The sequence below is a fragment of the Periplaneta americana genome, chromosome 1, assembly GCF_040183065.1.
Source record: "Periplaneta americana isolate PAMFEO1 chromosome 1, P.americana_PAMFEO1_priV1, whole genome shotgun sequence".
Classification (NCBI taxonomy): domain Eukaryota; kingdom Metazoa; phylum Arthropoda; class Insecta; order Blattodea; family Blattidae; genus Periplaneta; species Periplaneta americana.
The window spans coordinates 163,567,492-163,589,846 of record NC_091117.1 but is presented as its reverse complement, the minus strand read 5'-3'; the positions used below and the strand labels follow the sequence as shown (position 1 = coordinate 163,589,846).

General features: G+C 35.2%; 1 protein-coding gene across 1 annotated transcript; it reads right to left on the bottom strand.

The window, feature by feature from the left end:
- Positions 1-12,039: 12,039 nt before the first annotated feature.
- Positions 12,040-20,584, bottom strand: LOC138703072 (zinc finger protein 830). Its single transcript, XM_069830634.1, has 5 exons — positions 20,405-20,584; positions 19,055-19,281; positions 15,957-16,198; positions 14,630-14,799; positions 12,040-12,339 (listed from the first exon to the last, which is right to left on the bottom strand). The coding sequence occupies exons 1-5, from the start codon at positions 20,524-20,526 to the stop codon at positions 12,189-12,191; spliced, it is 912 nt and encodes a 303-aa protein (XP_069686735.1). The 5' UTR covers positions 20,527-20,584; the 3' UTR covers positions 12,040-12,188.
- Positions 20,585-22,355: the final 1,771 nt, after the last annotated feature.

Sequence of the window (22,355 nt, the reverse complement as noted above, 5' to 3'; positions counted from 1 at the left end):
TTTAAACAAGACTTTTTTTTTCTTCAAGTGACTTGCACAATATTTTTCTTACAACGCACGCATAAACTAACTCTACATCCGTGCCTGTTCTTATTACCTGATATTAATTACAAATGCTACAATGCAACATTCATCGATATGATCATTACTTATATCGCACAAGTGTAAAAGTAGTTTAGAGCAAACCATGCACTCATATTACTGAGCTTGTAACTTTAAAATCAAATGCAGTGATATATAGGACTATCGAAGTTTAAAATACTGTGTAGTTAAAGAAATATTTCAAATGATATTATTCCTACCCATTTCATGAGGTCAATTTTTACGGCCTGAATATCTTAATAGAAATCTATACAATAGTAGTTTGTAGCTTGTGTCTCACTGAAAAATCATGGTGCACAGTTTTTATATAGCATCCCTCCTATTCTATCTTAATGAATATGGCGTCTGCTATCAGAAAATTTGGGGAAGGTTTTCTGATCAGCATTTGCCAAACCTTATGACAACAAGGCACAAGTTTGACGGTAACTTAGAACAGATGGGCATGCATGATCTACTATATAAGTAATTTTTTTATATATATATTTGGTGTGTGCATTCATTCCACTAGTTTAAATAACATATTGAAAGTAGTGATACTTTGAGAGAAAGTGAAACTAAAAGAATTTTTACTATTTAAATACTATTTCCCATTGCTGCTCAAACATAAAACAAGCTATACTGTGAATACTTATTATAAATATATACATATATACATAAAAGTACTCTATAAACATGTCTCATACATATAGCTTCGGCAACTTTGTAAATTGTAGAGAAATGACTTAGAGGTGATATTCTTTAACTATAAACATACATCTTAGTATGAACTGCACTTTCTATAAGTTTCTTAAATGTTATCATTCTAAAGCTCGTATTAGTTTTAATGTTTGAACTTGGGTCATTGGGGAAGAGACTCAAGTACCTCTCATTAAAACAGCAATTAATGCAGCACTCATATTGTGACTTATCACAGAACATGCTCCTATCAAGACTTTTTTATCATTACAATATATCGATATTCCAAGAGTAAGTGTGCTTGTACTTATTTTCCATTTTTTATCTGGTATGCTGCAATGGAAGAAGTAAACTTATGAGAAGCAGGAGAACTCTTTTTCTACGATTTCTGTCTGTAGAGTAGTAAACAACATAGAGGAAGAATGGGGAAAAAAGATGACATTTAAAAAAATACACAAGTTAATCGGAAAGGATAAAGTTAAATGAACTATTCTGAAATGCCAACTGAACCCACACTGTATTCCTGTCTTTCAGAACAATATGTAAACTGTAGCCTGTAGCATTTATTATATTTCCACATACAAAATACTTACTGCTGTTATTCAATACAGTATGTACAATGTATCACTTAATTTACTTTTAATAAAAATCCTGTCTTATGAAGTATCGAGTGTTTTATTTGCTGTCAATGGAAATTAACCCAACTAACTTTCCTTCTAATTTCTTAAGCAATTACTGTCTTATGAGGTACCGTACCCTAATTTTATGAAATTAACTCAACTAACCAACCTTCCATTTTCCTCAGCAATAATTGTCTTATGAAACACCCAGCTTTTATTTGTTATCACTAGAAATTAATCAAACCTTCTCCTGTTCTCTCAAACAATTACTGACAGAGAATACCGGTACATTCTACCTTCTTAAGTCCTCTAATTTTCATCAGACATGGTATTAGCTATACAAATAATCCTACAAACCTCAAATTATGTCCATGTTGAATCTTTCGTACACTACTTTTAACACTTGAAATTAACACGAGTAAGATCGCCATTTAATCAAATTATGTATCTTGATTACAAACTTTCAACACTATATCACTGAGGAATATAAAGTATAGCCTATATATACTTCATTAATGAATGAATGAAACCGCAGACACACTTGCCAAGAAAGGCACAACAATAAAACAAAAGTCCAAATTTAATTTCTCATATTCCTCAATAAAACGCTTGATCACTACAAAATTTTCCCGCTAAAGACAAAAAATGGATTACACTACTTTCCAACCCAGATATAATCCCCCAGAGACCAAGGAAAACAGCAGTTGCAGCCTTCAGACTATTGACAAATCATGACTATCTAGCAAGTCATCTCTACAGAATAGGTATCTCAGCTTCACCAATATGTGTCCTGTGTAACGATCCAGCAGAAATGAATGAAGATCACTTGAAGACCTGTGAAGCATTAAGATCAGAAGAAACTACAGTTCAAAAGTATTGGAAAGCACGACTGCTAATGGCTTCATTGCCAGATGCAAGGCACTAGACAACAACAACAACATATTCCTCAAATTGTGTGTCCGTTTTCAGCTCCAAAATCATTCACACTCTCTCCTAACAATCATACTGCTGGGTACCTAGATTTTGTAATCAAACATTTCCTTACAAATAATGTTTGGACAACTCAAAGGAGTAAGAAATACATAGGAGTGGTAAGCACAATAAGCCTCAGGCTGTAGTGCAAGCCTTCGGGTCCCTCTTTCTTACAAGAGAAAAAAAAAGTAAAATGTATATATGGACTCTAATTCAGTGTACTGAAAAAACTGACGCACCATTATCATTTTTTTTCTCTTATTAGCTTTCATTGCTTCTTTACTTGTAACTTTTTTTTTTATTCTGTAAACTGCCATTGTTTGTTTGTTTGTTTGTTTGTGTACGGTACTTGTTTACTTTTTTTCTTACTCTGTTATCTTTCATCATCTATTTGTTCTCGTATTGTTTTGTATGCTTTGTCTAATGGCAGCCTCTAATTTGTGGAAGCTTTAGTAAATAAATATATGTTGTTACAATTTTACTTTATTTTACAATACCTTTATTAAATGATCATATTCTATGTACTGTACCATGGTCAAGCTATAATGGAGGGAGAAGATAAATGATGTCCCCCATAATCTCGTTATATCAGGATTCTGTGGTTCTGCTTCCCCCTCCCCCCCCCCCCAAGGAAACGGTTCTCTCTCCGCCTATGTGTTGCATTCAAATATAAAACTATTTCTTTTTTTTCAATGAAGCGTTTTTATGAGCATCCCTTAATATTATTCGAATTAGTCTTTAAGATATTAAAATATGGCTGTTCAGGTTTACAATAGATCTCTTTAGTTTTGATGACACTTCATATAGAGTGTCTAGAATATTTCAAATTATGGATATCATGTAACTGCCACCCATTTGTCAGTCATCTGTATGACTAAAACATTAATGATATGGCGGTCATAGTTGGCAGTTTAATTTATTTTTATAATAACATTATTATATTAAGAATTCATGACTTCACTGGCATATTCTTAAAATTTTCTATGGAATGACGCATCTTTGAGTTATCAAAATGTTCTAAAATGTAAACTTATCATATACCAGAATACAACTATCAAAACCAATACCCTATCAAGAGTCAAACACAGGTAGGTTATTTTCTCCAGAACATACAGGAGTATTTGTACTGGGTGTTCATTTCAAAGTGTGTCATGACGTCACTGTTGTGAGTCAGCGATTTGTTGCGAGTTTCAGCTTTTATGTCAGAGAAGTTGCCTATTAATCAAGGCGTTCAATCTGAACTTGAGAACGTGTACAGTATAACTTGAACGTCGTAGCAACAGATGGCGGTCTGTACTGTCTGTGTGCTACCATAACCTCTTTCGAACTGTGTTTTGCGCGGCCAAGTCGTATGCAGGGTATTTGTTATTGGTTGCGTACGGTAACATTCCACAGTACAAATCAAATGCTCCGTGTTCATGTTGTCCGTCGAAGTTAATGTCAACAAACACGTAAGTAATCGTCTTAACCCTCTCCCCATATCCCGACAGCAAGGAAAAAACCCACCTCAGTACATGTTTCCAAACAGTTCACATTCCTGCCACTGCCGGTGTTACTGTACGTATCGGTAAGTACTCTTCAGAATGAACGCCGTACTTGCTAGGCAACTTCTCTGACACATAGGTTATACACCTCTGCAGAAGTGTAGGAAGATTGAATTCTCTAGGCTCATCGACTAGCCATATGATGGCATACAGCGAGCCATGACACACTTTGAACTGAACACCCAGTAGTAGTAGTGATAGCAATGGTAGTCTTAGTGGTAGTAGCAACAGTAGCCTAGTAATTAGATTATTTGTAGTAAAATATTTATTGTTGCTTTTGTCAGTGACGAAGCTAAGGTGTAAATACTGGGCAGGCTGAAAAAATCTGTTTATCTTACATCTTTTTATAAAGAAGATGTTTCTCGGCTTTTCTATCAAAATATTTTTTGTGACACAGACCCCACAAGAAGATGACGAACACTCATTTTCACCCTCAAACAGAATACAGATATAACATTATAACTTATTTGTCTCAGAGCACCTTGTCAGCCAATGATATTTCTTACATCACGAAAATTGAAAATTTCTATGTTGTCTTCCTCCATCCGCTATTTTGATATGTAAATCGTATCTCCTATCTTTGTAAGCACATTTTGTTTCATACGTCCAACTAAACAGTTTCTCTTTCAATTCTACAAATAAATAATAATGACCTCAATGTTCTCTCAGTATGAGCCATTTTACACAAAATTAATATGTAACACACACGTGCATGCACTTTTGATTAAACTAAAGCTTAACAACACAGCTCATTCATAGAACACCAATATTGACATATTGACATATTGATTTATTGATATAGTTCACAAGTACAAAACTTAATAATATAACAAAAGATCTATAAACAAATGTAGTTCTACATACTAAATATACAATATCCTAGACTCCTTATTTTATTGCAAATCTCAATAATTTATTGGTTCAAACTTGCACTTACGTCTGGTTTTAGTGCATGTTTAAACCAATCGTGATAACCATTAAGACATTAAACCTTATTTTATCTGCTCCTTTTCACAATTTAATTGTAATTATTTAGGTCTTACTTTAATAATAACTTATTATTCCAATTAGGTGATCAGATGTCGACATACTGTAAGTCATGAACCTGAATTAGCTGACTCGATACATTCTATATGTAGGTTGCCTTTATTTCTTACAATATTTCCTTGTCCAGAAATGTTTGCGTAACTTCAATGAAGACTACCGCATACCTGCTTAAAAACAAACTTGACAAGTTGCTTACATAATCAACCTCAATTTAGTTTCATTATTGTGTCGCATGTACTCATTATCAATTCATTACTATTATAATGCCTACTAAATTTATTATAAATGCATTATTATTGAAATTAAGACATATTAGTAAAGCAATTTATAAAGTCAAAATTATCTTCTGAACCTTTACTAAATAATATAGCTATCTGAATACATTAATAACTGCCTTAATTCTCTATTTTCAATTTTTATTATTTTAAAACCTTGACGTAATTCTATCTTATTTTCAAAACCTGTCTGCTTATCTAATATATTTAATAATAAGTGTTTCTAATTTTAGGAAAATTTAGTCTTTGCTGATGCCTATCTCTTAGTAGGTAGTTTCGTTCAGTATCTATAGTTTTGATTGAATCTACTTTATTTCTGATAGAGTTTCTATTTGTCAATTTACCTCTTAATAACTGTTCGTCACCTTCTCCTACTCCATCGGTCGGTAAAGAACACCAATAAAGCATGACGTATTATTGTGACAATAGGCTACAAGGCTAGCCTCATTTAGCACAGAGATGTAGTGAATTGATATCCCCTCCCCAGTCCCCCCTTAAGCTTATGAACCAAGGTAGCAGCCATGCCTTCAGAAGCTTGTGGTCACAAGCACCACCTCACAATGAACTCTCAGATGCTGGAATGACTGTCAATTTTTTTATTGGGTTATTTTACGACGCTGTATCAACATCTAGGTTATTTAGCGTCTGAATGATATGAAGGTGATAATGCCAGTGAAATGAGTTCGGGGTCCAGCACCGAAAGTTACCCAGCATTTGCTCATATTGGGTTGAGGGAAAACCCCGGAAAAAACCTCAACCAGGTAACTTGCCCCGACCGGGAGAATGGCTGTCAACAATGAACTTAATATGTGGAAGGATCGGAGTTAAACAAAGTGTTACGATACATCGTTATTACGAACTTATAGGCCTAATGTTACTAGGATGTTTTTGGGTAGGCTAAGGTTCAAAAGCTTTTTAAGAGTTTCTCCACTGGCTTTTGCAAATAAATACAATAATATGCTGTAGACATATCTAATTGTTCATTTATTTAATTCTAAAAGCAAAGCATATCAGTACCTATCACTTACAAAGGAACACAATTCAGATAGTTTTATTTAGCACAAAAATTTAATTCACTGTACATATTACAAAAATGTCCTTTGCTGAATATGAGCTTGATTTTTTTTTATTGTAAATAAAACGTGCAATCTAACAATCACACCAAAGCCTCTGCTAATAAGCCGAAGCACTTGCTTTGCCTTCTTGCTTCTGAAAAAGTTTCTGCTTTCCAGGGTAGCCTATTATTATCATCAACATAACAAATAGTTCGCCTTCATGTCCCAGCAGAACTACCTCAATATGTAAAACAACTACTGGTACTACACGAATTTCATGGGAAACAATATCTATGATACAAGAATTGTTTTAACGAGGTTCCTTGTTAGACATTTAGAATGATAACTGGATATGTTAAATAGTTGTTTAGATTACAAAATAGGAAACATAATTGATCTTTTACACACGCAAGGGACAACAGTTGCGCATATTTGATTGAAGAGCTGAAGACAGGCCTTCTTAGCTTCCATTTTAAGGTCTTGGAGAAATTCAGTTAAAATTTTATCTTGGCCTGGTTGTTTCTTCAGTTTTAAAACTGAAATTGCCTGTTCTAATTCTTACATACTAAATTCGGAATTAAATTCTTCTATGCTGTTCATTACAGTTCATCTTTTGAGTTATATTGCACGAATATGACACTCGTAATAGAGTAGACTATTCTGTTCTCTTGTCCACTACTAGCTCTATATTAAAGAGAATAAAATATTCTTTCAGTAATGCATTATGAACTGGAATCACATATAAGAACTGAACCAGTTTAAGTAGTTTTGAGTAAACTTCGCTACTCACAGAATTGCTAAATACCTTAACTAAATATGATGAGATAGTGTGTCCTTTGTTCTTAATGTACCCTTACTCTTTTTATTCTTAACATACTTTTTCAGACTGCAAACTAATTAATCAAAACCCTTCATATATTCACTGCATTTCAGTAACACCAACTTCTCCATCTGTAAAAATACAGTTTCTGTCCTTGTATTGGCTATAATTATTTTCGAAATTGTCTAAATGAGTTTTTAAAGTGCAAAATGTTATAAAAAAACCATGCCTGGCGATTTAGTAAAATCCCTCTGGACATACCCAGACAGGTGAAAAACTAGAGCATGTCTGGGATAACCCGGACACCTGGTAGCCTATCTATTATCAGGCAGTATATCTCACTTGATGATATGTGTCAGAGGAAGAACAATTATTTGTATGCATCTGAAGTCTGATTAGTGGAATATGTAGCTAATCGTTATGTATGCATTGGTGGGGGAAAGGAACTGGCCAGCCTATCACATTATCTCCTGGCCTAGTTGCCTCATGAGTAATGCCTTATTGGTGTTACTTACGAGGTTTAAATCTGTCTTCGGACAGTTGACTAAACAACAACAAAACAAGTGTTCAACTTTACACTGTTTAAAATCGATCAAAATTCGATTAATCGATTAAAGGCATCTGGTTAACTGATCAAATTTTTAATCAATTGACAGCTCTAATTAGAAACCAATGCCTAATGTTTTAAAAATGTTTGAATAGTATCAGAAGAAAAGAAAATTAAAACAATCACAGGAGTCTCGATTTCCCAGTTACCGTTGAATAATATTATTTAATATTCTTATATGTCTGTTTTGAATTTCATTAAATATTACACTATATTCGCGCATGTACTCTGCACATTTGCTTCACGCTAATATATCTTATCTGTAGAGTAGATGATGTCACAGCAGACAACTTCACAGTCTGTTTCAATATAACAAAGAGTTATCAACAATTACAGTTTGTAATTTATTTTTTTATTGTAGTAGGTTATTTTAAGATGCTTTATCAACATCTTAGGTTATTTAGCGTCTGAATGAGATGAAGGTGATAATGCCGGTAAAATGAATCTGGGGTCCAACACCTAAAGTTACCCAGCATTTGCTCATATTGGGTTGAGGGAAGACCCTGAAAAAAACCTCAACCAGGTAACTTACCCCAACTGGGAATCGAACCCGGGCCACCTGGTTTCGCGGCCAGACGCGCTAGCCGTTACTCCACAGGTGTGGACTACAGTTTGTAATACTACATGTTCTGCTTTACATCAATATTGCTTGGAATGCATATTACTCCTGTTGAATTTCAGTTTTCTTATGTTGATGATCGATTAGCTATACCTGATTTTTTACTATTTGCAATATATGCAAGTTTTATATCGCTATTTGTTTGGAATACCTAAGATGTGACATATACAGACATGCACACACATATCTTAGGTATTCCAAACAAATAGCGATATAACATTTGTATGTATATGTATATTATATCCAATTCTTTTACTTCAGGCATGACAAGCGATTGAAGATGGAAAATGAACGAAAATTGTTACATGTTTCCAATAATTCTGTAACAATGTACAAAATATTCATTGTGGAATAAAATTAATTACCTAGATAGAAAGCTATTCATTCTTTAATTTACATATAGGTTTGACGATCAATAATGACCTGTGCCAGTGTAACTTTTGTGCCTAATACAGGCTCACAGATTAATGTTATTCAATGTCAAAAAAGCTACTATAAAAAGCTCATATCTGGGTCACCCTCAGTAACAGCATTAATAATTATAGTAATAAGTAAGGAGAGAAATTTTTAAATTATGCTTTATTTAGCAATGCTCACAACTGCAGAGGCTATACAGTAGCGTGCAAATTAATCCGAACACGACATATTTTTACATTTTCTGTCATTGTTGGCCTCATAGCTGCTCATACCGCTTTAATTGACATCTGTAGTATGTGTAATTCCATTGTTGAAGGTCTGTCGTTATTATTTTTTTTATAATATGTGACATTTTGCCTGTCGTTTTGTACTTATAAGCATTTCAGTTGTGTTGAAGACTTAATACTGCAATCCTGTGTACATTCTGTCGTCTTCACAAATGGATACAACTCCACGAAAACGGTCTAAAATTATAACATTAACAGAACATTCTTCTATGACACAGAGGCAAATTGCTGCAGAGTGTCACATCGGTTTGGCTACTGTTAATTCGATCATAAAACGATACAGGGAGACTGGATCCATCACACCCCAGAAAAAAGGAAACTGTGGCCGGAAGACTTCACCTGCAGATGATCGTTTAATTGCCAGGAAAAGTAAATTAAATCCTAGACTAACTGCTGTTGACTTAACCCGCGAGTTAATGGCTACCACTGGGACGAATATTCACGTCACAACAGTGTGGCGTAGCCTTTTGGAAGCTGGACGAAGGGCTCGTAAGCCTATTAAGAAGCAACTGCTAACCCTTGTTATGTGCAAAAAACGCTTTATGTGGGCAAAATTACATCAACACTGGACAGTGAATGACTGGAAGAATGTACTTTTTTCTAATGAGTCTCATTTCGAGGTCCACGGCCACCGTGTTTCTTATGTACAGAATGGATCCGAAAAAGTAACAGCAGCTCATCTCCAATAAGCACCCAAATAACCCCCTAAAGTAATGTTTTGGGGTTGTTTTACACATGAAGGGCCTGGAGCATTAATACCTATCAAGGGAATGATGAATTCTGACAAATATATTCACTTATTGGAAACCAGAATCGTACCCCAGCTGCAAAAATCATTTCCGGATGGCAGAGGTGTGTTCCAACAAGACCTGGCACCATGCCATACGTCTCGAAAAACTACAGAATTCTTCAACAAGAAGAATATTCAGGTACTCCCCTGGCCAGGCAACTAACCCGACATCAACCCCATTGAGAACTTGTGGTCAATTTGCAAAAGAAGAATGCAAAAAATGGATTGTTCTACAATGGAGAAGATGATTTCTGCCCTCATTGGTGTATGATTTCGCGATGAAGAAATGAAGAATATTTGTAGGAAATTAGTGGAATCCATGCCAAATCGTCTCAGAGCTGTTATTAGGAACAAGGGAGGCCACATAGATTACTGAGGTATGCCTTAGATCCTTTTTTTATCCCGTTTGAGTGTTTTTGCATAAGTAATTACGTTGTTCGGATTAATTTGCACACTACTGTATCACCATCACCGGTGTGCCGGAATTTTGTCCCTCAGGAGTTCTTTTACATGAGCCTGTCGCATTTAAACACATTTAAATGCCATCGACCTCGGCCGGCAACGAACCCACAACCTCGAGCATAGAAGGCCAGCGCTATACCAACTACGCTACCAAGAGCAACAGTAAAGAGAGAAGATATGACCTGGAAGATACACAGACAGGTAGGTAGCCAGTGGCAGCTATTGAATGGTGTCTCTAGGGCATCATCCTCTTTGCAAAAAATAGCAAACACACTCTATATGCACTTGCTCAACAACTAATTTAGTAATTTCAGTATCCAAGTTGTGCTTCTCCATGTTCAGCATATGTAGAGGAGATTAGGCAGTAACACATTAACATTTGGACTCAAACATTTTTCAACGTGTGACATCACGTTGCCATGACTATAAGTGCAATGCTACCCTTCACCCCATAACCATGTCAGCAAACAGACTCAATTCAAATGAGTCCATCATGTCGAATATTTTGGAATAGCAATATAAAATTATGGCTTCTTTCTTTAAGAGAGTTACCCGAGTATATTTTTTGCCCAAATTCCTTTCAATCAGAAAATAAAATACTGAATGCTCTGTACATCTTAAAAAGAGAAAAATTATCTCTATTCGAATACACCTATAACAACTAAGATATTAAAACATAAGGACACCAAAGCCACCAAATCATAAATACCGGTATTGCCACTCCATAACTTCCATGTAATTTAAACTGCGTCCACTCAGCAGTGTAGCAAAACTGCTGGTAAAAACCAACGAATAGGAAGTATGAAGAATGGACACTGAGCGAATTTCTGTGGTCTATTTTTCTGCGTGCATGTGCTCCGTTAGCGTATAATTCCACTTTCAAATGCTAGAGGTCAGAGTATCCACGAATGGTGGAACAGCAATCCTGAATTGCTAGAAAGTCTGCTGAAAAGTATTTCTGCTGTCGACTGCTGGAGCGATATCAGCACCAACTCTAGGGAGAATGGCAGAACCTCCCACTGATGCAGATAGAGCTGGTTTGAAGGTTACGAAGTATGACAGTACTATGTCAAAAGTACCGACGCACAGTTTTCTATATACTGGAAAAACACTTTAAAATAATAGTCCTGATCATCAGGGATGTTACATTGCCAATATCCAGTTCAAAAACTGAGAGGTGTTTCTAAACCTTAAAAGTGATAATTACATTATTTAAGGAATCATATGGGGGAGGATGGAGGACACATTAAATGCACTCGAAATGTTGTCAATAGAAAACACAGTGGTAGCTGAAATTCCCGACTTCAATGAACTAGTCATTGACAAGCTTTATAAGATGAAATGCTATATTGAATTCCATTTCGAATAAGTAAGGTAAGTAAAGCGCGTTCTAATTGTTTTTCACTCGGAAATTTAATATTTAAATTGACTTTAACTTTTATAACTGAGTCTCACCATGACTAATATCCAGGAGCCTTCACTGCAAATAACTATTTATATAAAGACATTTTTAAATTACTCAATTTTGTGAATCATCGACATAATGGTCTGACAATAATAAAGGAGTAATGGAAGAATGGCATAAGAAATAGCACTAACAGAAAATATATCACACAGTTACTCAATCCACTATATTCCACATCTCTCAGGAACTAAATCTTAATCTCTCTGGCAAGAATTTATCTGAGAGTTATGTGTGGGCTGTAAGTGTATAGAAGGTTATGGGATAGATAACAAAAATAACAAGTTTGTTTCAAAAACAATTATTTATCACTTTTTTATAACAACTGTACAATATGAACATCAAAATATATTATATAAGAATTACAGTTCAGCATTTAAAGCACAAAATGGAAAAGTTTCGACAAGAAAATGATTTACACTGTACGGCGAAGTTCATTTGTATGACTTCTTGGCTCTCCAGTCCAGATATTCATCAAACTCAATTTCATCTGCACTGGAGGCATCATCATCAACATCACCAGCTGTGCTCTTGTCTCCTACAGCTTTCACCACTGCCTCCTTCTTAAGCTCCAGATCCAGCACCCTAATCAAGTAACATAAAAATAATGAATTCATCAGTACAAGTATATTAATCACATCATGACAAATAGCTAGTAATATGTACAGTGAAACCTCTCCTTAAGGACACTCCTCATATACGGACAGATTTTTATGTCCCAACTGAAATAATATAGAAATAATGATAAATTTAACTCTCGTTTACATTTATGGACACTCTCAGTCCTAAAGCTTGCTTTACCTCCTGACTGCGGACAGAACTTGGATTTCAAGACCTATGTTACAAAAATAGGAAATGTAGTGCAGAAATTCCTTAACATGAAAGAAGACAATAAGGGTCTCGTAGGCTACAACTAGCCCAGCCGGCTACCCCTTGTTAGCTGGAAGTGGATGGATAAACAAAATCATAAAATTTAACCTGTCTGATGGGTCCAAGGTTTCCGCGATCGTGAAATTGTATTCGACACATGATAGGGTCAGTAGGATTATTCTCTTCACTTCAATCAGTTGTTCGGTTTCAAGAGGCATCGCACCTGAACATAAAGATTTATTTGAAAACCGTAAATTACAGTACTGCATAACTGTAGACCTAGAATAAAATTGCATGGCACAGTATTGTACTTTCCTTTTTCGATCTTATCTACTGTAGTTAAAGATGCAAAGTATTTACTGTAGTATACTGTATTTAGAATTAAACTACAGTAATACATTTCATTTAAAGCGTGAAGGGATACATAATGCATATTATAAATTTACTTTTAGACTGGGGAGCCTCCCTCCCAATAAAGGACACCTCCCAGATGCGGACAGATTGTTACGTCCCTTCGATGTCCGTAAATGAGAGGTTTCACTGTATACGGGTTAGAGGGAAGTTTCACTATGTCCTGTTCTAAAAGCAACAGTTCAAGTGCCACCAATGAAGTAATATTGACTTACTTACAAATGGTTTTTAGAGAACACAGAGGTTCATTGCCACCCTTAAGATTAATCCAGTCCCTACCATCAAATCCCAACTCCCTCAAATCCATTTTAATATTATTCTCCTATCTACGTCTTGGCCTCCCCAAAGGTCTTTTTCTCTTCGGCCTCATTGGTTGACAGTCAGAATGATTTTTTATAGCTAGGGTATCATCTACAAAGAGTTTGTGCCTCCACGCCAAGGGGTTAATTATTAACACTTTTACTGTGAGGTCCTTGAAAGACTTCGCAAAAAGATCATGCGTGTGAGACCAAACATAAAAAACAACTAGGTGTTGCATCGCGACAATGCGCCTTGTCACACAGCAATTTCAGTAAACTGTTTTTTGGCCAGTGACTCCTCAGCTTCCTTATTCCCCCGACTTGAGTCCTTGTGACTCTTTCCTCTTCCCGAGACCTCAAGGGACGTCGTTTTGGGGCCTCTGGACAACTTTCAAATGGCTGTAACCAACCAGCTGAAGGCTATTCCAGTATCCGAGTTCCAGCACAGCTATGAGGAGTGGAAGAACTGTCTCCAGTGCTGTGTGGCATTACAAGGCAATTACTTAAAGGGGACAATGTTCAATTGTAATGTTGTTGGAATAAAACAGGTGAAGAAAAAAATCAGTCTCATTACTTTACTTACACACCTTGTAGGTACTAAAATTTAATAAAATTTGTCCAGTAGTTTAGGAGAAATTAGTGCACACAGACAGACAAAAGTACAGACCCCAAAGCCAAAACCACTTCTTTACTTAGGACATAGTCATCTACTGACGCACCTGGACATAGATGGCTCATTGTGCGCCCCATAACCTAGAAATCAACCCGGAGACTGTAGCATTTGGTCAATTTGATGATAATACTAGGTTTGGTTTCCTGAATGTCCTCGGGAGACAGTATGTGTCTCCCAAGACATCTATATCTAATCTCGCTTAAATCTGAACAATACAGTAGAATATGATATGATGATTCATCATCAAACCTATTGTATATTCTATTTTTATATCAGTGATGCTGCAAACGTATATTCCTATGAAATCTCAAATGTTTTTTCTTTTTTTAGTAGGTTATTTTACGACACTTTATCAACATCTTAGGTTATTTAGCGTCTGAATGAGATGAAGGTGATAATGCCGGTGAAATGAGTCCGGGGTCCAGCACCGAAAGTTACCCAGCATTTGCTCGTATTGGGTTGAGGGAAAACCCCGGAAAAAACCTCAACCAGATAACTTGCCCCGACCGGGAATCGAACCCGGGCCAACTGGTTTCGCGGCCAGACACGCTAGCCATTACTCCACAGGTGTGGACAATCTCAAATGTTAGATCTTACATATGACTGGACAGATTTTCTTTACCTGGACCAATTCCGCATCTGCTCATCAATCTCGTCAATTTGCCGCTCTGCTGTTGCTTCCTCCTGATCCTCAGCAATGATTTGTGCAGAGACTGTATTTTCTTCCTTCATTTCCTTTTGGAATTTCTCCCATTCCTCTTCAATTGGATCTTTATACTCAACATTGCGAGCCTGTACATAATTTAGCAAACATGAATCTTAACTACATGAAACAGAAATTCTTACAATGACTTGTAAATTATGTTAGAAGTTGCAATTTAAGGGTAGAGAGAACAATAACTTCCAGAGAGAGAATATGAAAAAAAAATTGCACTCAAAAATGACTTTCATATAACTTATAAATCAAGAGCAAGGAAAGATGTTGAAAGATTTAAAGTGAGATAAATAGTACGTCATGAGAAGACAGAACTAATCACAGAGTGCAAACGAAGACGAGGATATTTACCTTTCTAATTGCCTTTAATTTCTTGTTTTATGTATTTATAATGTTTAAGGAGGAGGAGGATGATGCGTAGAAGAAGATCATGATAATGATAATGATGAAGAAGAAATTAATTGTAAGGACAAGGAGGAGGAAAATTTACCGTTTCAATTGCCCTTTTTTGTGGAAGAAATGAAGAAGATAAGAGGATGAAGAAAAAGGAATAGGAGGGGGGAGAGGAAAATTTACCGTTTCAATTCCTTTCTTGGAAAGACCAGGAGAAAAGGAAGAATAGGATGACAGGCAAAGGTGGCAGAGGCAACAGAAGCAAGTGGTGATGGTGAAAACATGGAGAAAAGTTTATCTTTCCAGTTGTCTTTTAATAATGTATTACCTTTGGAAAAAAAGAGGAGAAGGTGGTGGCAGTGGTTATGCTGATAAAGAGTGGAAGAAGAAAACGAAGAATTATGTTTTTGTTGTTGTTTGCTAACGTCCTTGGTTTTGAATGTCCTCCATTTATCGTCTTACATTTCAATAATATTTCTCTAGCTGAGAATTTTCATCGGCATCAGCTTTTGTAATGACTTGACACTTGAGATGGCCCATATTCTTTACTTCATTGGTTTTACATTATAGTGATGGGTAGAGAGACATTGTATAGAGATAAGCTGCCAAACAATCATGACCTGTGTACAGATGGTCATTGTCCTTTGTATTTCGAGCTTTACTGCTTCAATGGGTAGTTGTTTACGTAAACCAGTGCCTTTTTTAGCAAGAAAATCTACAATCTCTGGCTAGAGCAACTTTAGGCAAAAAAAAAGCTCAAGATTCTGCAATGGAATGCTGGTGACCTGACACAATCCAAAAAATTGAAATGAAGAATTATTAGTATATGTGTGAAACTTACCTTGGCATCCAGTAAAGGGTCGTCAAAGAAGCCTTCAGGCAGTGTCTCCTCTTGACTGGAGACAACAGTTTTAGGTATTTGTGATGGTGGAGAAGGTGCAGAATCATCACTGTCTGTGTTCGTGTTTTTTGTATCTTCAGGTTCGACAATCTCGTGTTGACTAATTTCTTTTATTGCCACGTGATTACCCGAATCAAAGAAGTCATCTGGCACTTTAGCAGGCGGAGCATTCTTTAGAATTCCTGACAATACAATTTAAAAGAATGTCATTGAAATATTTACACTAATATCATACATTTAAAATAATATTTGAAGCAAAGTAAATAGATTCATAGTTTTAACACCACACATACGAATTAAAATGTAATTACCTTTGATATGCATATCAGATTCAATTGAAAAGAACTGACACAAGACCAAACATATATCAAAACAAATACTTGTACTTTATGAAAAAAAAAAAAAAAACCACGCACACACACAGTGATTTCATACGATCTTTTTTTGTAAAAAAGAAAATACAGACAGTAAAAAAGCACAAGTTTCGTTTATGTATTGCATTTCGCACCTCATATCTTACCCACATTTCAATAGTCCAATGTGTCTAGCAGAAAGTGTGGTTATTATCAATAAAGACAATTTTTAATAAATCCACTAATGCAGAGGAAAATCCTTATTTACTTACTCAAATTCCTTAACACACCATGCAGAAGAAAATAAAAATATATACGAGCTCTGTCTTCCTTTCTTGGCAGCTTGTTACAACATCCCCATTTCGAATTGGGCTGTTTAAGAAGTGCTTTTTGGAGCTCGAGATTCTGTTTCCAAGTTTACCCTTGATTTGATGAAACCATTAAAAATTCCTAGTTTCGACATACATAAAATTCTAAAGCAGATACTCAAGGATTCTGTACAAGACTACAGTATCATTTACATATTGTATGTAATTAATTTCACATTCTTTTATTTGTTTGCTTTTGTTATTTGTTCTATTATTATTATTATTATTATTATTATTATTATTATTATTAATTTTATTATTTACTACTCTTTTCATGTTCTACTTATGTTTTTCTGTATTTAAAATACTTTGTTCTAATTTCTTAAACACCTTGGTCAACCTCACTTGAGAACAGAGGATTTCAATAAATCAGTATATTCTCATGTTTCCTGTATGAACATTTGTACCAATATCCCTTGCTCATTCAATAAAATTATTTGAAACCCAAATTTACTTATTAAAAAACAGGGACTTGTTAATTGAAAAAGAACAGAAAATGAAACAATACTATGAATAGCAATGACAGCAATGTTGACCTTATCAGTAGCCTATAGAAGAATTAGAATCAGTAATAATTAACAAATGTAAAAGCCGAAAAGTGCCTGGCTCTGACGGAATTAATACAGGATTATTCAAGCATGCTCCTAAAAGCTTTTTACATAAATTTCTAGATTTTCTTAACATATGCTAGACATCTGGACAAATACCAGATGAGTGAACGGAATCAATGGTAGTACCAATCCACAAAAAAGGAAACCGCAAAGACTGCAATAATTACAGAGGCATCAGTCTTTTAAATTCCAGATACAAAATATATGCAAAATTAATTAAAAACAGATTAAATAAAATCACAGAGACATTAATTAGAGAAGAACAAAATGGATTCAGACAAAATCGATCCTGCATAGAAGGCGTCTTCACATTAGCACAAATTATTGAGAAACATAAAGAATTTAATATAACAACGCACTTGGCATTCATTGAATACCATAAGGCATTCGATACAGTTGACAGAACAAAACTTTGGGATGCTTTAGTTGAAATGGGAATACCCCAACATTTAATTTACACAATCAAGAATATGTACAAAAACACAAAAATCAAATTAAAAGTAAATAACACTTTAAGCAAGGAAGCAAGAACAATAAATCAAGTAGTAAAACAAGGCTGCACAATGTCATCCACCTTATTTAATATTTATATAAATAACATTACCAAAAATTGGGAAGACGAATTGCTCACAAATTTTATGATTGACAACTTCCCACTTAACACATTACTTTACACAGATGATCAGATAATTTTAGCAAATTCTGAAGACAATTTACAAAGAGCAATACACACGATACAAGATAGCAAAAAATTATAATTTGGAAATCTCTATAAATAAAACCAGAATCATGGCCTTCCAAGGAAAGAACCACATAAGATCCAAAATTGCAATCAATAATTATATAGAACAAGTCAACACATTCAACTATCTTGGCTGCAATCTTTCTTATATAAACTCCAGGGACGTAGATATTAAACTAGCCAAATTTCAGCAACTGTTAAGAACAATCAAATCAACTCTATTAAAGAAAGTTCGACCAGAAACAATTTTGAAATTCTTTAAAGTTATGGCAGTTTATATTCTATAAAGTTATTATATGGATCAGAGACATGGTCATTAACGAAAGGGCAACTTCGAAGAATAGAACCTGCTGAAATGCGATTGCTAAGACCATAAAAGGAATGCTGACATCCGAACAGAATTGAATATCACCACCATTACGGAGACTACAGAGTCTTACCGCAACAACTGGTACAAACATGTATTAAGAATGCCCAACAATAGGTTACCCAAGAGACTATTGGACTATACACCTCATGGAAAACGAGACATCGGAAGACCAAGAAAGAAATGGAAAGACCAACTTTCTTCTGAAAGCAGAACAGGCCAGGAGGCCTAATCCAAGACTGTTATTGATGATGATGATGATGATGATGATGATGACTATGAATAGCAGCTCATCAAAGATCCTCATTCAGTAATTGGTCAGTAAATTATTTTGTTTTATGGGTAATTTACCAGACTGCATCTCTCCAATAAGCCATTTCTGGGCTAAGCAGCACAAATTCAAGATATAACTTGTCTTAATTACATTCAAATAAATTGTCCTGAATTTAATGTTTACCAGGTATTACCAGAAATTTACTTTCACTATCAATTAGTTTTAAGAATTAAAAAGTGACATACCGGTAATATAAAAATACAAGAAATATCTGTCACGCATAAAAATAAATCCAACATATAAGCTAGGAATAGAAAAAAAACCTTTAAGTTTTTTTGGAGGTAAAGGAACTTCAGTCTGTGCTGGCCTTTTAACAGGCAGTGCTGTAGGTAAAGGTGGACGAACAAATTGCACTGCTTCTTCTTTCTTCCTTTTTACATTTGTAATATTTTCACGATGTTTCTTGCTATTAATATGAATGTTCCATATTGTCTCACTACGTACTATTGACTCACATAAAATGCAGAGCAGTTGTCCGCTATCAGTGTACGTAGTTTGTGTTAAGGAAAATCAATATGACCAACTGGGTAGTTTCACAGAAGCGGTGTACTGAGTACAAAGGCAAACCACGAAGAACATCTTACTAACATCATGCTTAAGATACTACGATCTATGCTAAGAATACAAAAAAAAAACTTTAAATTATTTTTCAAAATATTATTAATAATTAAGGGGTAATTACCCAGAATGTATCGCTGATTAGATTAGGTGTATATTATATGACAGGTTAGGTTAGGTTTGGTATAATTAATACTAGAAAGACTGAACATCACTTACACTCTAGAATGACGAACGGGACAAAAATGTCCCATGGCAATATAAGAAATATTTGTATATGTACTGTTGCATGTAGTAGGGATATATTACACAAATAATAATTGATTATAAATTATATTTATATTTTATTAATATACAGCATCACATAAATTTAGGCTAACAGATTTTATTGGCAAATATATATTTTTTAAGCTACTTTTTTTTTAATGTGCGAGGAGCACTAGTTAAAGTATGATTTACAGTTAACACATGTGACAATTTTTTTTACTCTTTTTCAATGCATTTATTGCATACATCCATTTTGAAGGTATGACATATGATTGCACTTTTTCCTTCTTTATAGGCTAATTTTCCTTTTTTTGGCAGCATTTCCTTTTATTGTTTTTAGAAAGTTCAGTATCATTGTCACTTATGCATCCATAAGTCTGTTCATTCCTCTTCAAAACATTTACCTCAGCAAGTTCCTCAGGTCGGCTTCAGCAAAAAGTTACAAAGTGAAATCTATTATTGCTTACTTCTTTGTATAGAACCCAAGCATTGATTACAACTACACAAACAATGTTCCTGAATGTGTGCAAGGGCCACCTATGTGCTGCTGGCTTTATTGAGTACTTACGAGCCATTTGAGCGTTACCAGTTGCGACGTGTCAACCCCACAAAACCACCCGTTTATACGCTTATCCAAAACAGTTGAAATTTAGTATACTGTTTCTATGAAATGACCAAAATCTTGTCATAAAATGTCATAAATTAACATAAAATACATACATTAATATGTAAAATCCTCAAAATAACAATCAATGCTTAACCTAAAAGCACTGCAATTGAAAGGATATTTCGCTAGAGGTGAATCTATTTTCTTCACTGATTCTGAAAATTTACGTTTCTGTTCATTCATAATTCGCCGCAAGTCATTCTGAGTTAGCTTCTTCTTTCCCGCTGCATATGAACCTGCCATATTATCTTCTAAAAAATCCGTAAGACAAACAAATACAATATTCTACCACCATCTTCTACACAATGTAGCCAATACAGCAGAATTGCCAACTCATCAAATAAAATGTCACCAAGTAATATAAATAAAACCACCAGAATATCACTAAAATACACGCGGGGCATTTGCGTCACAAACAAATAAAAGATTTATGTCCCATTATTAAGATATTATACTCTTACCATATGGTTTGGAACATTTCCTCTTCTCCCTCCTCTTCAAAGACGATATCCTCCTCACTATCAAGATAACGCTGTGTGCATAGGTCTATAGGCCTACAAGTGTCTTCTGGTAAACAGCAGTAGAAGCTCTTAAAAGTCTTTTGAACCCTAGCCTACCCAAAATATTTGAGTTATTATATCTAGTAACAGTATAAGTTCGTAATAACGATGTAAGCTCAGGCGTAGCTCAGTCGGCTGAGGGAAAGGCAATTGTCTGCCGATCAGGAGTTGTGCTCAGGCACAGGTTCAATTCCCACTTGGATTTTTCCCGAGGTTTTCCCCAACCGTAAGGCAAATGTGAGGTAATCTATGGCAAGTCCTCGGCCTCATCTTGCTATCATCAATTCCATCGACGCTAAATAATTTCGTAGTTAGTACAGCACCGTTACATAACCAATTAAAAAAAATGCTGTATCGTAAAACTTGGTTTTACTTCGATCCTTCCATACATTAAATTCACTGTTGGCAGTCATTTCACTGCTAGAGGCTTTGGGAAAAGCCTCGCAGGACATACGACGGCCTCACTCATAGGCAGCAGCAATTGCAACACTCGCAAGCTTGAGGGAAGGCTGGGGAGGAGATTCACTATGACTCAGTAGCAGGATTTGGGGCTAGCCTCAACTGTGATACAATACGCCGTGCTAAGTTGATGTTCTGTGAATGTGCTGCATTGTTGAGTGTTAGCACACTTGGACACGTGCTTGGACAATGCCCTAAAGGCGAGCTGCTGATCAATGCTACACATCATCGTGTACGACATGCTTTGGCGACGTCGTTAAAACTTTAAATTGGGAGATTCATGGGGAAGTACATTGTGTATCATCAGATGGTTCTTTCAGACGGGCAGACATTATTGCTATTAATGGACGCTTAAAATGGGCTCTTGTTCTTGACCCTACTATCCGTTTCGAAAGAAACCTAAATCAGGCCACTGAAGTTGATATTGAGAAGTCCATATATGAACCTTGTCTGCCTTATCTTTCTCAAAAGTGCAACGTCCCTCTTAAACAATGGTCTGTCATTGGTTTGTTGTTTGGCAATAGAGGTTCTATTTCCAAATTCACATGGAATTATCTTAAGGAACTTCACATTCCTTTTGATTATGTAATGTCTGTCCTTATAACTATTATCAAGGATTCTCTTCAAATATTACATCATCATCTCTATTTCAATTAATCCACTTATATTTGCCTTCAACAATTAACTTTCTTTTTTCTTTAATGTATCACATCACATTATATTGTACATGTCTATTGTATTCAGGACCCTTGTGGTCACTCAAATTCTTTGAGCTGATGTCTATAATTTAGAAAATATATACAGTAAGGAAACATCGCTACTTTTTCTGCAAGACAGACATGCATGCACATACAGTGGCTAATGATCCAAATGGCAAGTAACTAACACTACTGGGAAACTCAGCTGTTTATTATGTTATGGTGATAATACGGAAGCAAAAAATTTATTAAAAGAATGAGAATATTTTCGAAGGTATCGTACTGTTCAGGCTTTAAATTGCAGCTACAACAAAGGACGTAACCCTGAATTGCATTTTTTGCCTTCTCCAAAGAT

What these genes read in the sequence shown, in the direction of transcription:
- LOC138703072 (XM_069830634.1), bottom strand. Translation starts at nt 20,526, where the DNA reads ATGGCAGGTTCATATGCAGCGGGAAAGAAGAAGCTAACTCAGAATGAC. An exon ending in ATAGATTCACCTCTAGCGAA is followed by an intron (nt 19,282 to 20,404) that starts ATATCCTTTCAA and finishes AACACAAACTAC; the next exon opens with GTACACTGATAGCGGACAAC. An exon ending in ACCTCCAAAAAAACTTAAAG is followed by an intron (nt 16,199 to 19,054) that starts GTTTTTTTTCTA and finishes TTGTATTGTCAG; the next exon opens with GAATTCTAAAGAATGCTCCG.